The 17,668-nt window shown below is 36.3% G+C and overlaps 1 protein-coding gene across 1 annotated transcript in view; it reads left to right on the forward strand.

Moving 5' to 3' along the window:
* Positions 1 to 17,668, forward strand: part of DDX4 (DEAD-box helicase 4) — a 53,275-nt gene that overhangs the window by 16,090 nt on the left and 19,517 nt on the right. Inside the window, exons 6-10 of the mRNA XM_055143008.1 lie at positions 2,990 to 3,040; positions 5,554 to 5,613; positions 8,854 to 8,952; positions 12,389 to 12,469; positions 16,564 to 16,611. Coding sequence (XP_054998983.1) covers positions 2,990 to 3,040; positions 5,554 to 5,613; positions 8,854 to 8,952; positions 12,389 to 12,469; positions 16,564 to 16,611 — 339 coding nt within the window. The remainder of the gene's footprint in view (positions 1 to 2,989; positions 3,041 to 5,553; positions 5,614 to 8,853; positions 8,953 to 12,388; positions 12,470 to 16,563; positions 16,612 to 17,668) is intronic.

Below are 17,668 nucleotides of genomic sequence, written 5' to 3' on the forward strand. Positions count from 1 at the left end.
TATTCAAGTACTGGAATTTGCAATACTGTTTTGCAATACCACACCTATCATCATAGTGCCCTCTCCCCCCACTTGTGTTCCAAGGACCCTCCCAGCAACCCCCCTTCCATGTTAGCTTGACTATCTAGAGAAAGTGTACAGTTCTGATGATTTTGATTATTTGTTGCTCCTTACTGTGTTACTTTATGTCCCATATATGGAAGATCTTTTGTAAAAAATTTTATTGTGAAGGTGGTGACATCTATACATGTAGAGATGATTTAAGCTAAACTCTTGAAATTCCACAAAATCATAAATCAATGCTAAGCTAGTTTTTCTCAAGAAATGACTTTTTGTTAGGTGTATAAATTTAAAAATAGCTATGAGTAATTCTGTGTAAATACATTTAGAAATTAACATGAAATAGATAAATTTTACAAATACACTTTTAAGTAAGAGTGAGGAGAGGAGAATTAGAATTAAAATTTTAAAGGAAAATCTTAGTAGGCCTGTAAAAGTATTAAGGTGTGTTTCATGCTAAAAAGGAAATACAGACTTGGGGCTGGAGCAATAGCACAGCGGGTAGGGCGTTTGCCTTGCACGTGGCTGACCTGGGTTCAATTTCCAGCATCCCATATGGTTCCCTGAGCACTGCCAGGGGTAATTCCTGAGGAACCCCTGTGCATTTCCGGGTGTGACCCAAAAAACAAAACAAAAAAAAAGGAATACAGACTTTATGGTAGAAAATATGTTGTAGATAATGCTTAAATATCTGCATTAATAACAAAATAATAAAAATCTACAAATGCAAAATATCGCCTGAATAGACATAGAACAAGACATTAACTTATCATTAAAAAGGTATAAACTCCCTTAGTAAGCTCGGGATAAACAGACCTCTCCTAATCTTGTAGAGGGCAGCCATAAACACCATGAATTCTTTATATCACCAATCATATTCTTCATTTGTCAATTCTGAATGTCACATTCTCATTTCTCCACACATACTCTTTGTGCCTTCTTAGGACTCATTAAACAACCTCAACATGGTGAGGGAGACTAAAGTCACTCTCTGAGCGTTTACAGAGTTGGTTGATCCTTGTAAAGTCCTGTGTGGTGTTATTTTTACTCCTTGATCTTGGTACATCATCCCTACTGTTCTTTCGGTGTTCCTGCTGTGCTCACAGTGAATCTTTGTAGTTAGCCTCCCTGTTTGCTGTCTGAGTATGTGGCCGTTCTGTTCAGGAGATGTGGAGGTGCCTCGCCGAGAAGATGGCAGAAGGGTTTGGGCCTGGAGGCTACTGAGACTCAGCTGGAAGGGAAGAGAATCAGATTCATGAGCAAAGAAATCCCTGGGATATCATCCTGGAGATTAACTTCACTGAGAGGTTGGAAGAGCAAGCAGAGCTTTAGGAGATGTGGAGGTGGCCAGCTGAGAACGAAAAACTTATTTGTCTTCTAGTCCTATCAAGGCTGTAGGCTACTTGCTTTTGTATGCTGATTATTTATTCCATTTCTGTGGACTTTTGGTTTGTTTTATTCTTGGGCAACACCAAACTGTGCTCAGGACTTATTCTTGGCTCTGTGCTTAGGGCTCGGGGGTTTTCTATGGGGTGTACATGGAAGTACCCTGCCCACTATACTATCTCTTAATCCCTCGGTGGAGTTCAGTGATGGATGAGATCTTAACTTTCATTGAACCTAAATGTGACATGAGCTGCATACATTTTGTAAGGTGTTATTTTTAAAATGTCAATTATCCTGTATTAAATTCAGAATTTAATACAATTTATGTTTTATGATTTATTTACTTGTGGACCTTCTCTAGCAGTGCTCAGTGGTTTAGAAATCACTCCTGACAGAACCTGACCCACAGGGCAGGTCTGATGGTTCAGTGCTGATGATGTGGTGCTGCTCAGGCTGCAGATGCTGTCAGCTTCCAGGATTATACCCAGTGGTGCTGGGGTATTATGAGAGATCTTGTAGGGCCAAGATTAAACTTGGGTCCTTCACATGAAAGACATGTCCTTCAGCCCTTTAAGTTACGTCCTTGGCCTAATATTTTATAATTTAGTGGATTATTAGATTATTATTAAACATGTAAGTTATTTAGACCAAATATAGGTATTGTATTGATAGTTGAAATATTTTTAAAATGTTACTAAGATTCAACATTTACAAATTTATGAAATATTACTGTTGTATGTGTTTAAAATTAGGACATGCCTGTATATTTCAGTGATGCATAATCTACATGCAGGTTTTTGTTTAATGAGAATGGTGAAAGCAGAACTTGATGGAATGTTTTGAGAATAATTAATGTGGACAAAGAGAAGGCAGCATTCCCTCTTAATGGGAAGGGGGAAATTAGTGGAATTTATATTTATATTAGTGATATTATAATCCAGTATTGGATTATAATCTAATAGTATTGTTCTGTAGAAGACTACGAGTTAATGAATCAATTTATAAAATTATAACACTTTCATACCATAGTGTTATACCTCTTTTGCTCAGGTCCATATAAAGGAATATGTGGCATCTAAGGTAACAGAAAATTGGCTGACATTTTAACCTTACTAAATTCACATAAGAAATTGTACCAACAAATTACTGTTGGTACAAATTGCCCAAAACAGTAACAATAAATCTCTCAATGAGAGACGTTACTGGTGCCCACTTGAACAAATTGATGAGAAACAGGATGACAGTGACAAATTAAATATTTTTAATATACAGTTATGTTTGTTTTTAAAACTATACAGTTATGTGTGATTTTTGTTGTTGTTGTTGTTGTTGTTTGGGGGCCCCTCCTGGTGGTGCTTAGGGACAATGCAGTGCTAGGAATTAAACCCAGGACACATACGTTCCAGCCCTTAGAGCCATCTCTTTTGCCCAGTTAATCCTTTTTTTTAAGGTGGCTTGTCCCTGTGTTTTATTTGTTTGTTTGTTTTGTTTTTCCCCAGAGGAGCAAGTAATTGTTTACAGAAATTTTTGAATTTTTGTGTAGGTTTTTCAAATAACAAGTCTGAAGAAGGTGAGAGCTCTGGTTTTGGGAGAGGTAAGTTCAGTTTTTTCTCAGCACTTGACAGACCATTTTAGAGGAAAGAATGTCTGCTTAGTTTAGTTCTTGTTCTTAGTTGTCCTAAAATTAAAAATATATATATGTGTATATAGATTGAGTTCTTTTATTCTCAAATTGCTGGCATGGCAGAAGCAAGTTATGATTACAATGATATAAACTCTTCCTCTGCACACATATGAATAGAATAGCATGTTTTACGTGGTTATCTTCTTTGTAATATTGCTTCCACTTAGTGGGGAGAGTCTAGTAAAAAGTTCTAATCTTGAAATTGTGTACTCTAAGTTTGAGACCTGATCCTCCTCCTAGCAGTTCAGTTGTATTATCTTCAAAAATATCTTAAACTTCTCTGTACAAAATAACATAAAGATAAGAAGTACCTCACATTTTAGTGTTTAAAAAGTTTTAACATTATTTAGAACAGTTTCAGACACATAGGTTCTATATATTTTATCATTTTATTTAATAGATTATAACTGATCTTGGTGTCAGTTATTTTATTTGAGCTTGACTTTATGATTACAGGCTTTTTATAATTTAAAATTTTGGAATAATCGCAAGTTGCGCAATAGTACAGAAGTTTTTCTTTCTGTACAATTAGAAGGGCTTTTCTTCACAATTAGAAGCCTTCCATCCATTTTCTTGTAATGTCATTAGACAACTTTAGTTCCCAGTGTTGTCAGCATAATTGTAGATTTGTTTTAGATAAACAATTTGCCAAAACTGATGTGAAACCTTTTATTACCAGGTTTCAAATTAATTTACATTTTCCTACCCCACTTTAAGGTAATATATGTTAGCAGCCATCATTATTCCAGGATCATCGTCTCTCTCAAATTCTTCTATTGTCCACTCCCTGAGAAATATTAAATTATGCTTCCAAGAAAGTAATCTTTTTTTTTAAGTTTTTATTTTATTGAATCACTGTGAAAAAACATACAAACCTTTCAGGTTTAAGTCTCAGTCGTATAGTGATTGAACCCCCATCCCTTCACCAGTGCACATGTTCCACCACCAAGAACCCCAAAATGCCCCGTCCCACCCAACCCCCACCTAAGTAGCTAATGATCTTCACTTTATTCTCTCTATACTTTGAATACATTCAATATTTTAATAGAGAACTCACTATTGTCGTTTGGAATTTTCCCCCAACAATCAGGCCTGCTGAAAAGGCTTCATTTAATAATATCTTTTCATTGCTGAGAATGAAGACTCTATGAACTCGGTTTTGGATTTCTGACATTTTAGCTCAGTTCACAGTCTAGATGCATTTCTGTAAGAAGCCGCTCTGGGTGCCAAAATGGGTTAGAAGACTTCTGGGATCATAGTCTTTAGGAGCAGAGTGTCCGTTTCGTGCTCAGCAGCTCCGGATCTTACCTGGGCCGAGGACGTGCCGATAATGCCTGCTTCCCATGATAGCCTATGAGCCATAAAACTGTAAAAATTATACCTCTGGGTTGGGAGTCTTAGAAGGTGGCTCTCACCACGTGGTTATTGCTGCCGCCGCCATTCCAAGAAAGTAATCTTAATCTTACAAGGTTCTTTAGGAATATTTGTTTGTTTACTTTAGCTTTAGTAGAAGCCCATGACATATACTGTTATATAGATAATAGTACAAAATCTTAACTGATAGCTTCTAAGCTGTCTAGCCTCTTCATGCTATCATTAGCTTAAAGTTCCCGGGTATTAAACATTAATAAAATGTACAAAGATTTCTTAACTTATTTGTATTCCCTAAAGTGATGTTTTATTGAAATCTTTTGGAAAACTGTTATTGCTCCAAGTTATATTCATAATATATAAGTTTTAAAGGTTGAAAAATTATTTCTTACTATTGCTACATTTTCAGTTTCTCTGGGAGTAGGTGACAGGAATTTATTTTAAAACATCTCTGCAGAGAATCTTAGGCAGCCTTCAGTGTCTTGATACTCATTTATTGCTTAGGAACTCTGATAATGTTACATAAAAATGTACTTGAAAACAGAAAAACCATACTGCCCCCAGATTCTTTATAATTAGGATGAATAGAGAAATCGTGTACATATTCAAAACACTAATGTTTTGGTTTATTAAGGAAGAAAATGAAGAGGAATAATGACATTATAAACAGAGAATTGTGATTTTCCAGTGGCCTGTGAATCATAATTAAAATCCACTTGACTACTTAATAGTGTAGATGTTTTTGAAGCTATTTTTAAACTGGTATTTATGAAATTTTATTTCTGGAATTATGCCGAACATGAAGGAAATTGTGGTTTCCCTGTTTTATTCTTAACATTTAATTTTCAGTTATATCTAAGTAATTACTAATATCTACTATATATCTGATTACTAATATTATTGTTAACATTATATTAGGAATTAAGTTTATTTTTAGCCTATGAGTATAGGTGTTTTGCATTTATGCTGATTTATTTTGTGGCAGTGCTATTCTTTAGATATATACTTGAATGTTATTTAGATGCTATTCACATGTTAAATTTTTATTCAAGAGTCTAATAATGACTGTGAAGATAATCAGACACGGAACAGAGGGTTTTCCAAGAGAGGCGGTAAGGATCACATTTTGGAACAATTTTGAAGAGAAAAACGGACAAAACTAATTTTATAAGAGTAAAAAGGAAACTGGTGGTGAAAGCCTTTGAAGAAAAGTCAATCAGCATGTCTTATGCCCTTAAAACTTGAATGACTCTTCAGTGGCATCCTTTCTTTTTTCTAGTATCACTGGAAAAAGTCAGTCTCTAAAATGTGCTATTAATAATAGTTTAAAAAAAGGGGAACTCTATAAGTCTTGGTCAGTTGCAGTTCAGATGAATTAGTACTTATGTTTCTAAATAGAATTATGTAGGTTTGGGGGAGGGAAATAGTTGTGAACCACATTTAAGTTGAGATATTCTGCTACCCTTGCCACTAGTGAAGTTGAGGTGAGATGGTATTAAAAATATACTTGGTTTTTGACAGTTTCTAGGCTTACCTGTTAAGATTACAATAAAATGTAAGCATACTGAATTCTGTAGATGTGTTAATTATTTGTAATAACAAGTTTATTGACTAGAGCAGCATAGTAATTAATAGCACTTTGTACTGTAGCTTTTTAGGACATCCTTTTCCCTTTTGATATATGATTAGCTCTAAAAGTAGCAAGTTCTCCTTAGTTAGCTTGGTCTTGCTTAACTAGAACTAAGAGTAAGAACGTATTTGGTAGTGAATGATGGTTGGTTATTTGTCTTTAAAGTTGAGTTTCTTAAATAAATGTCACTGTCACTGTTATCCCGTTGCTCGTCGATTTGTTCGAGCGGGCACCAGTAACATCTCTCATTGTGAGATTTATTGTTACTGTTTTTGACATATCGAATACGCCACGGGTAGCTTGCCAGGCTCTGCCATGCGGGAATGATACTCTCGGTAGCTTGCCGGGCTCTCTGAGAGGGCTAGAGGAATTGAACATGGGCCGGCCGCGTGAAAGGCGAATGCCCTACTACTGTGCTATCGAGTGATCGGGATGAAATTTAGCTAAGAAAAATACCACTCAGCATTACTTTACTTTTGCTTATAACAAACTGATTTGATTCCTCTGCTATAAAAAATGTTACTTGGGAGAAGAATTTTCTGTAAAATAGTGAATATCTTCTTTACTATTGCATTAATTTTAAATGAGTTTAATGCATATTTATTATGAGATAGTAAAAAACTAGTTTGCATCTCTGTGTGCTTAATAATGGCTTGTTTACTAGCTTAGGGTGACAAGCAGGGGCAGTCATTTTTCAGACCATTTATTCCCTGATTTGCAGTCCTTGTAAGATGGATACATTTGACAGTAGGTAGTTTACACATGATGGTAAATCTTTAAATATGTGTACTCATGTAACTGTATCTTAAGTTTATTTTGGAATATGATAATACTGTACCAGACAGTACACATATTAAAAATGTATGGCTCAGTGACTTTTCACCCTAATAAGTCACCTGGGTTGAGTAAATAGAAATTACAGCACCTTGAAAATCCCTTTAATATTTATTTTAACCTAATTCCTAACATTATAAATCAATTTTTAGTATATAATATAAAATAACACAAAATATGTCTGGCTTCTACTTAATATATTTGTGTAACCCATCCATATTGTTGGTTATAGTTGTAGATTGTTAGCACTACTGTATATCCTTTCCTACACTTAATAAATTTTGGAGTTTTTTTCCACTTGTTGGACATTTTGAAACTGCTGCTATGAATACGCTAATGTGTTTTTCTTAATCGAATCACCGTGAGATAGTTACAAAGCTTTCATGATTGAATTTCAGTTGTAAAATGATTGATACCCATCCCCCTACCAGTGTACATTTCCCAACACCAGTGTCCCCAGTATTCTGCCCGCCACCCCACCCCACCCCCTGCCTATATGGCAGGCACTTTCCTTTTTACTTTCTCTCTACTTTTGGACATCATGGTTTGCAATACAGATAATGAGAGGCCATCCTGAAACAGTTCCTAGTTTCCTTGACTGATATGTACAGTGAGAAGGTATACCGTAGGCAAAATATGTTCATGTTTGGTCCTTTGTTGAATTTCAGCACACATCTCTCTCCTGAACAATCCCTCCAGCCATCATTGACTTTGTGGTTGCTTCTGCTAATGTGTTTCTTACAGTTACATAGATGTATATTTTAGTAGAAATTCTGGATATTAGAAATGCCTTTCATTCAGTTTTTCCAAATGTTCATTACCCTAATTTTGTTCCAGTGTAGTAAAAATAGCTATAGGTTTGTTTAAGGGAAATAATTGGCTAAAGATTATATGAACCCTCTTTATCTTTACCAGATTTCAAGTTAATTCATAGAGCTCTTTGTTCTTTCCTTTTAAGGCAGCATATGTTAGCTATTATCTTTGTTATTCCAGGGCCACCCTTCTCTCTAAAATTTTTCTTTTGTGGGTGGGTTGGTTTTCGCCACATCCAGTGATTCTTAGAGGCTATTCTGGCTCAGCACTATGTATCTGACCCCTATTGATCGTTTTTTTAAGGTGTAAATAGTTCCAACCTTAAAAACAGGATAGTCTCATCTCAATTTTTTGCTCACTTAACATTTTGACTTACTGATCTCATTCTGTCTTAGGTGTGAACTTTGCTTGAACTGTTTTAACTGATTTTTTAAAAATACTCAGTTTTTAAAATATTTTTGTAGGGGCTGGAGCGATAGTACAGTGGATAGGATATTTGCCTTGCACGTGGCTGACTTGGGTTGATCCCCAGCATCCCATATGGTCGCCTGAGCACCGTCAGGAGTAATTTCAAAGTGCAGGATAAGGAGTAACCCCTGAGCATCACTGGGTGTGATAACCTCCCCACTGCAAAAAATTAAAAAAAAAAAAAAACTTGTAGCAGGAACTCAGACTTCAAATGTGCCTTTCTTATCTGTATTTTGAGTAAGATATTTACTGTTTTCTGTAGGCAGCAAATAGAAACCCAGAATTTAATCTTCCTGTGGATTGTGGAAAACTGGTGAATGATGCATTTGTGGCCACTTTTGGTATTTTATATGACATATTTTCCTTTTTAGTCTTGTTTCGGTCTTTAAAACCAGCAGTGATTAAAGAAAAATCAGAAACATATTAGTAAATGTGGCAGTTGTTGGTCTAATATAATTTTACTATTTGTAATGCCTTAAAGTACTTTAAAATCATTTATTCATGTAAGACTTAAATTTGACAGTGTCCCCAAATTTTCCTTGTTTGCTCAAGATTTGTCTCCCAAAGATCATTTTGTGTTATTTGTGCTTGTGTTTTAATATTACAGGCTATCAAGATGGAAATGATTGTGAAGCTTCAGCATCCAGACGAGGTGGAAGAGGTAGTTTCAGAGGTTGCCGTGGAGGATTTGGTCTTGGAAGTTCAAGTTAGTAGTGAATTACAAATAATGTGCTTCATCTGTTAAGAAAGAAATGATAAATGTTGCAATATCTGTCATTATAAGCTTGTTATGAGAATTATGTAAGAGTAGTTTAGCACAGTGATTAGTTCATAATTACCTACTTTGAATATGACCTTAGTTTTCAGACACATTAATTGTATACTGGTTGGAAAATACAAATCTTAACCATAAATTGTAATACATTAGATTCCTTAACTGTTTCAATTCTTTACCATAATATATTATTGAGTATTTTAGAGCCTTGATAGCAACTGCTAACCTTTTAAATAAGATGGCTTGCTATATGTTTTTAACCCCTCCCAATTATATACCACCTTCTTTTAGCAGTGCAGCAATTCTACCTTCAATTCATCTAGCCATGATGCTTTTGTGCTCATTGTCTGCAGGAGTCACTGTTGGTGTATGTCTCTTAACAGTGGACAAATTAGTGATTTAGATGCTATAAACTAGAAATTAGTAATAATAACTTAATATAAGTATAGTCCATTAGTGTATTCTCTCTTTAAAATAAAGTGTGAAGCAAATACTCCCCAAAACACTGTACAGATTCAGCATAGTCCTTATAACGATACCCATGACATTTTTCTTTTTTTTTTCTTTTTGGGTCACACCCGGCAATGCACAGGGGTTTCTTCCTGACTCTGCACTCAGGAATCACCCCTGGCAGTGCTCAGGGGACCATATGGGATGCTGGGAATCAAACCCGGGTTGGCCGAGTGCAAGGCAAATGCCCTACCCGCTGTGCTATTGCTCCAGTCCCCCATGACATTTTTCAAAGAAATAGACAAAATATTCATGAAATTCATATGGAACAGTACCCTCTCCCCCTGAATAACTAAAACAATCCTTGGGGGAGAAAAAGATGGGAGGCTTCGCTTTCCCCAACTTCAGACTTAGAACAAAGCAATAGTAATTAAAACAGCATGGTACTGGAATAAAGACAGATCTCAGCTCAATGGAATATAATTAAATATCCCGAGAGAAAGACAGACCCTCAGGTATTTGACCAGTTAGTCTTTGATAAAGGAGCAATATACAAAATGTAGCAAGGAAATTCTCTCCAATAAGAGGTGCAGGAAAAACTGGCCAGCTCCATGCAGAAAACCTGAACTCAGACCTCGTTCTTTTGTCCTTCCTTCCTTCCTTCCTTCCTTCCTTCCTTCCTTCCTTCCTTCCTTCCTTCCTTCCTTCCTTCCTTCCTTCCTTCCTTCCTTCCTTCCTTCCTTCCTTCCTTCCTTCCTTCCTTCCTTCCTTCCTTCCTTCCTTCCTTCCTTCACCTGGTGATGCTAAGGGGTAACTCAAAGCTCTGCACTCAGGAATTACTTCTGGCCATGTTCTGAGGACCATATTGGATGCCTGGGATTGAACCCTGGTCAGCTGCATGCAGTGCAAATACCCTGCCCACTGTACCTCCCAAACCTCTTTTTAACGACATTCACAAAACTCAAATAAAATGCATTAAAACCTTGATGTCTGACCCCAAACTGTAAGATACATAGGGGAAAATGTAGGCAGAACTGTTCATGACGTGGAAGCTAAAGGCATCTTCAAGGATGAAACACCACTGACTAAGCAAGTGAAAGCAATAATAAACAAGTGGGATCACATTGAATTCAGAAGCTTTTACACGTCAAAGGAAGTAGCAACCAAAATACAAAGACAGGTCACAGAATGGGAGAAAACCAGACTCATCAATGGGAGGTTAGTATCTAAGATACACAAATCACTGGTAGAACTTTACAAGAAAAAAAAATCCATCTCAATTAAAAAAATGGGGAGAATAGATGAACAGAAACTTCCTCAAAGAAGAAATACAAATGGCCAAAAGGTACATGAAAAAATACTCTGCTTCACTAGTCATCAGAGAGATGCAAATCAAAGCATCAGTAAGATATCATTTCACATCACAAAAATTATCACATACCAAAACAACCACTGCTAGGTTGATGCAAGGAGAAAGGGACTTTCATTCACTGCTGGTGGGGATGTCGACTGGTCTAACCATTTTGGAAAACAATATGGCCACTCCTAAAGAATCTAGAAATTGGGTTTCCATTTCAGAAATTCCATTTCTTGTAATATACCCCAAAGGCACAAAAACAAAATGGAAAAAAGACATTTGCAGCTCTGTGTTCCTTGCAGCATTATCCACAATAGCCAAAAACTGAAAACAAACCAAGTATCCAGAATAGACGACTGGATAAAGAAACTATGGTATATATACACAATGGACTGTTACTGGCAATAAGATAAAGCAATGCAATTTATTGCTACATGGAGGGACCTAAAAATATGCTGACTGAAATTAGTCAGAGACTGACAAGAGTGATCTCTCTCATATTCTGAGTATGAGAAAAGAATGGGGGAATAATAAATGTTCTAGGACAATGGAAATAAAGAACATGAGAACTAGTCAGTAGGAAACATGCCACCTAAGAGGGCTGGATGATAGGACAGGGAGGGGGCAATGACTGTGGGAAGGGTAGATCAAATGGGAGGAGAAGGTAGTGCTGAAAGATGATCAAGTGTTTTGTAGGAAACCCTACTGGAAACAGTAGAGTCAGCAATGCAAAAAGATAGATAGTTTTTAAAAGTGGTCCTTGTAGAGTCAAAGTGGTGGGTGGGGGTGAAAGTGGGGAAGTGGGGAGAAATTGGTGAAGAGATTAATGTTGAAATAATGTATGCTGAAACCCAATCATGAATAACTTTGTAATTTCACAGGTACTAGTAACAAAAGAAGTAAAAGATAAAGTGTAGAGATCTGAAGGGTCTTTATGACTTGGTAACTGTGAGAGCTATACTTAAGAATAAGTGAGATGTCATGAAATTTCTGCGGGCAAAAACCTTCTTGGGGTTAACTTTAATATTTTTTTCATATTTTGGCATAGCATTGGTTGGCCTTAACTTCTGTAAAATGTAATAAATTTTTTATTGAAGGAATGAATTTGTAATAGAATATTTTGTAGGACTGCTTTTTAAAAAATTAGTAACTTAATTTATAATTAAGGAAAAATTGTGGAAAAATTATTTGTTCAACAATAAGGGAAGAAATCTTGTGATAATTGTTAAAAGTTTCATTTCACATCCCTTTTTACCCCCCTTTTTGGGCCACACTCAATTGTGTTCAGGGCTTACTTCTGGCTCTGCTCAGAGATCACTATTGACAGGCTCATGGGATCATATGGAGTGCCAGGGTGGGGCTCAGGGGACCACATGGGGTGTCCAGGATTAAACCTGGGTCAGCCGCATGCAAGGCAAATGCCCTACCACTATACTATTGCTCCAGCCCTGTCGTTCCATATCTTTTAACTTACGACATCATAATTTGATTTTTTTCTTTACTCTGTATTTTTAAAAGTTCTTCAAAGTAACAATCTGATCTTATTGCTTACAAATCTAGATAGTGAATTTGAACAGGATGAGAGAGTACAGCGCACTGGTGGCCTTTTTGGTTCTCGAAGACCAGCATTAAGTGATGCAGGTGGGAAATGGAAGTTTCTGTATATTAATCATTCATATGTGCTTTTAGCTGTAGGGCCAGTTTAACTGTAGGTTGACTGATCAGTTTTTCTACTTTTAGATTTATATGCATGGAAAGGTTGGAGAGATAATACAGTGGGTAGAGTACTTGCCTTGCACACAGCCAACCTGGGTTCAATCTCCAGCATCATATATGTTCCCTTATACACCCTGCATTTACTGGAGTAATTCCTAATTGGAGATTCAGGAGTAACCCTTGAGCATCGCTGGTTGTGGCCTTAACTCCTCCCCCAATATGAAAACTTTGCATAATTTTCAATTGTAAATTAATTTGAGATACACATTATACTTTTATTTATTTTTTGAAGTAAAGAGATTTTATTTAGAGGTTTTTTGAGGAAAGGAGGAAGGGATAAGTGGGAGAGAGAAGAGTAGGAGTAACGTGCTCAAGAGAGAATACGGGCTTCTCCAGGGGTGGAGAGAGCGCACATTATACTTTTTTTTTTTTTTTTACAAATAACTGAGTAATGTCTTTATTATTCAGACATTTCCTCTCATGCTAGAGCTGTAACACTGTTAACTGCAAACAATAGAAATCTTCTTTCAGATTTACTTTTAATATCATAAAATTAGTCAAATGAGAAAATTATTTTTAAAACTAATATAAAAGGGGTAGAACGTATTGAGTTTTAAAATACATTTTAAAATGGGCATTTATACGGACTGCTACAGTGTTGCCCATGGCCCTCTCACCATGTACTCAACAAATCAGTTTCTTAAATAAGAAAAAATTAAAAAGATATAATTTCTTTTACCATGTCTATATATTAACCATACTGACAACATATAGCATAATAAAGTAATTTTTAGTTAGCACAGAAAAAACTCTAGTTTTAGCTAATTATCACTTCCTTGAGGTCAGTTCAAACAGGAGCACACCCATTTGGCTAAGTTCAGTTTCAAGTCTGGCAGATCAAAATTAATTCTAAAATGAAGCTTCATAAAAGAAAATCTTAGTTGACAAGTAAGTATCAGGCCTGAATCACAGCTGCATTTGCATTGTGAAGTCCCATTTTTATTTTTATTATATATATAAAATAATGTAGGAAAAGAGATTGAATTTCCAGAAAGAGTTCATTTGCAGCATCCTGATGGTATCTGCCGTATGCAAGAAAAGCAGAAACCGTTTTTATGACATCTTCAGAATTTGAAGATTGAATTACGGTTTTAGCAATCATAAGTTCCCCTTCTCTAGTGTCACTTTTTGGTAATATATTGCATTGAAAAGACTTATGGTTTCAGTTTTATAAGCCAGCAATAAAAATATAACAACTGTTGTATTAAATTATTTAAGTTGTAAACCATAGTGAAAAAAGGAGGGAAAGTTTTATCGACACGAAGGCTGAAAAACTGATTACAGTGGAGAGCAAAATGTATTGCGCTGATTATTGCCAAGTTTTCCCTTAGTTTAGCATATCATAAATCTCCAAGATATCTTTCAAGTCTGAATATGTAGGGGGTTTTTGTTTATTATTTAGAACTGGTCATGGTCAAAGAAAATCAAAATCTGTTTTTTCAGATTACCAATGTATTTTAGCAGAGTTGTAACTACAAATAAAGTGAGAAAAAAAACATGATGATTATAGATAGCAGGTTAAAGATGCTAAATGAAAAAAAAGAAAAACAACAACAACAAACTAAACATGATATGACTACATTCCTCCAGAGCAATGTATACTCCAGATAGTCTAGTCTTTTTTATTACCCAATATTTCCAGATAAGTTTTTAGGATGTGGGGAGAAAGGGACCCTTCTTCACTGCTGGTGGGAATGCCGACTGGTTCAGCCCTTCTGGAAAACAATTTGGACGATTCTCAAAAAATTAGATATTGAATTCCCATTTGACCCAGCAATACCACTGCTGGGAATATATCCCAGAGAGGCAAAAAAGTACAATCGAAACAACATCTGCACATGTATTTTCATTGCAGCACTGTTTACAATAGCCAGAATCTGGAAAAAAACCGAATGCCCCAAAACGGATGACTGGTTGAGGAAACTTTGGTACATCTATACAATGGAATACTATGCAGCTGTTAGAAAAAAGGAAGTCAAGAATTTTGTAGTTAAGTGGATGGGCATGAAAAGTTTCATGCTGAGTGAAATGAGTCAGAAAGAGAGAGACAGACATAGAAAGACTGCACTCATCTATGGTATATAGAATATCAGAGTGGGAGACTAATACCCAAGAACTGTAGAAATAAGTACCAGGAGGTTGACCCCATGGCTTCAAGGCTGGCCTCACGTTCCGGGGAAAGGGCAACTCAGAGAAGCGATCACCAACTACATTGTAGTCGAAGGCCATGTGGGGGAAGGGAGTTGCGGGCTGAATGAGGGCTAGAGACTGAGCACAGCGGCCACTCAACACCTTTGTTGCAGACCACGGCAGCTGGTTAGAGAGAGAGAACGGAGGGGGATGCCCTGCCATGGTGGCAGGGTGGGTTGGGGGGGAGATGGGATTGGGGAGGGTGGGAGGGACGCTGGGTTTACGGCTGGTGGAGAATGGGCACTGGTGAAGGAATGGGTTCCCGAACTTTGTATGGGGGAAGTATAGGCACAAAGGTGTATGGATCTGTAACTGTACCCTCACGGTGATTCTCCACATTATACTTTTAAGTGAAGGCAAAATGAAGTTTTTGCTGTTTCAAGGAAAGAGTTTTTTTTTTTTTAAATAAATTTATGTATTGAATCACCGTGAGAACAGTTACAAAGCTTTCGGGCTTAAGTCTTGGCCATACAATGATGAAACACCCGTCCCTTCACCAGTGCACATTTTCCACCACCAAAACCCCCAGTCTACCCCCCATCCCACACCTTCCCTGTACCCGTGTGGCAGATGATTTCCACATTACTCTCTCTCTACTTTGGTTACATTCATTATTTTGACACCAGACCCACCATTATTGTTTGGGATTTCCCCCCAGCACTCAGACTTGCCGAAAAGGCAACATTAGACATTTTGTTTTCTATTGCTGATTATGAATAGCATATGATGTTGTGTGTCTGCAATAGCAGCCATGTGATTTTGGAATTCTGAAATTTTAATAATTAAATTTGGAGGATTTCTGCCAAAAGCCGCTGGGTTCCGAGATTCATTTGTGTGTCTCTGGGATCATGGCCGTTAAGCAGCTTAATCAGTAGCCAGAGGGGCCATTCGTGGGCTGCGACTTGGGGTCTCGTTGGGGTGGGGAGAGGACAAGGGCTGGCTTCACTCCCATTCTGTGAAGCCCTTGTGTCTTGTCACTGCTGGCCCATACCTGACTGTCCAATGGCCTCTGGAAGCAAAGAATTCTGAGGCAGGGAATTTGAGTAGAAAATGAAAAAAATAAAATTGTTGATGAAAACATTACCAGATGTGGATGAGTTGCCACTGCATTTATTAATAGATTATATTCTAATCTTAGAATTACACTATAAAGGTATAAAAAGATCCAGTGGTACTTTAAATACCTATTACTAAGATACTGAAGAAGCCAGTCTGCAAAAAATACATAATGGACAATACCAGTTATATTGAATTCTGAAAAAGACAAAATTATGCAAAAAGACTAAGGTCAGTAGGTGTTAGGTTGTGGCAGAGCCTGGAGGAGGATTTTCAACAAAGTGAGAATGTATAATACCATAATGATGGTTCATGTAATTATACATTTGTACAAGTCTAAGTAGAATACCTAGAGTTGCCCTCTACTGTAAACCATGAATCTTGTTACTATGACAAGGTAGACACTTGTAACAAAATGTTCTGGTACTAAGAATGGGAAGGCTATGTAAGATATGAATTACCATATTCAAGAGGAAATGGTAATTTTGTAACTGCCTCCATTTTGATGATAACCTTTAAAATTACTGTAAAAAAAGTCTTTAAACAATGTTTAAGGGAGGAGGAAATTATTTAAGAATTAAAATATGGGTGGATTAAAGGAATAAGAATCCTGAATATAAATTGCTATATTTGAATATAAAGACTTAGATGGTTTATGTGTCTGACAGGGGAACTTTATTCTTTCTAAATATTTTCCACAATGATGCTTACAGGTAATGGTGACACCTATCCAAGCAGAGGTGGGAGTGGAAGTGGCCGAGGTGAGTTTTTTTGATTTACCTATAAGTGGCTAAAATTGCAATAAGCCAAGTTTAATCTTTTAAGCTAAAGATAACTGATGCTGCTTTATACATCGAAGAGTATGTCTTTGTACAGCTGCTGGTGGAGAATTATTATTCCTGAATCCAGGAATTTAAATTATTGGTATTATTGACTGCCTAATTACATGAACACAGGATGCTTAATGAAGCTTTGTAATAAAAATTGTAAGTCACTGGAAGTTCATCAATAAGTAATAAATCATGGAATGGGATATGTTAAATACTGAAATATATTTGTACAAATCTTAATTAGAGTTTGGTGTATGAAATAATGTGTGATTTTTGTATTATGAAATATTTTTCAGAGTTACAAGTAATGTTTTATATGTTAAAATGCTTTCTAGACTAGTAAATGAATAGTTACTGGTCTGAAAGCATTCAAAACAACAGTTGCCTTGAGATTCCATCCCCTTATTCTTGGATTTTTCATTATAGAAAATTAGTAATCACTAGTTAAGCCAGTTTTTTTTTTTTTTTTTTTGCAAATGCCCACATTTTGTTTGCAAAGTATTTCAAAACTCTGGTGTACAGGACAAAATTAGTGTCAAATCCAATACAGTCCTTCCTCTGTTTGTAATAGTAAATTAATGTGCCACAATAGATGACAGGTTTAAAATTTGGAAATTTAACTCCTAAAAGGTGCTTATTAACCTTATAACCTGACAGCTGTTTTTGGAAATTCTGGTTTTCAAAATAAATTATTTTTAAATTAAATCACCATGAAATACACAGTTACAAAGTTGTTCATGATTGAGTTTCAATCCAACACCCTTCACCAATGCACATTTCCTGCCATGAATGTACCCAGTTTTCCTCTGTTTGCCCCCCTTGCCCTGCCCCTGCACTTCCCTCACCCCCTTTCTTTCTTTTGCTCTCTCGTTCTCATATTTTCCTTTCAGGCACTATGGTATGCACTATGGTATACCTTTACTGAAAGGGTATCCAGCATATCACCTTACCTCCTTCCTTTCTGTACTCAGTTTTTGTCAAGTTACCA

Source organism: Sorex araneus, chromosome 1, assembly GCF_027595985.1.
Source record: "Sorex araneus isolate mSorAra2 chromosome 1, mSorAra2.pri, whole genome shotgun sequence".
Classification (NCBI taxonomy): domain Eukaryota; kingdom Metazoa; phylum Chordata; class Mammalia; order Eulipotyphla; family Soricidae; genus Sorex; species Sorex araneus.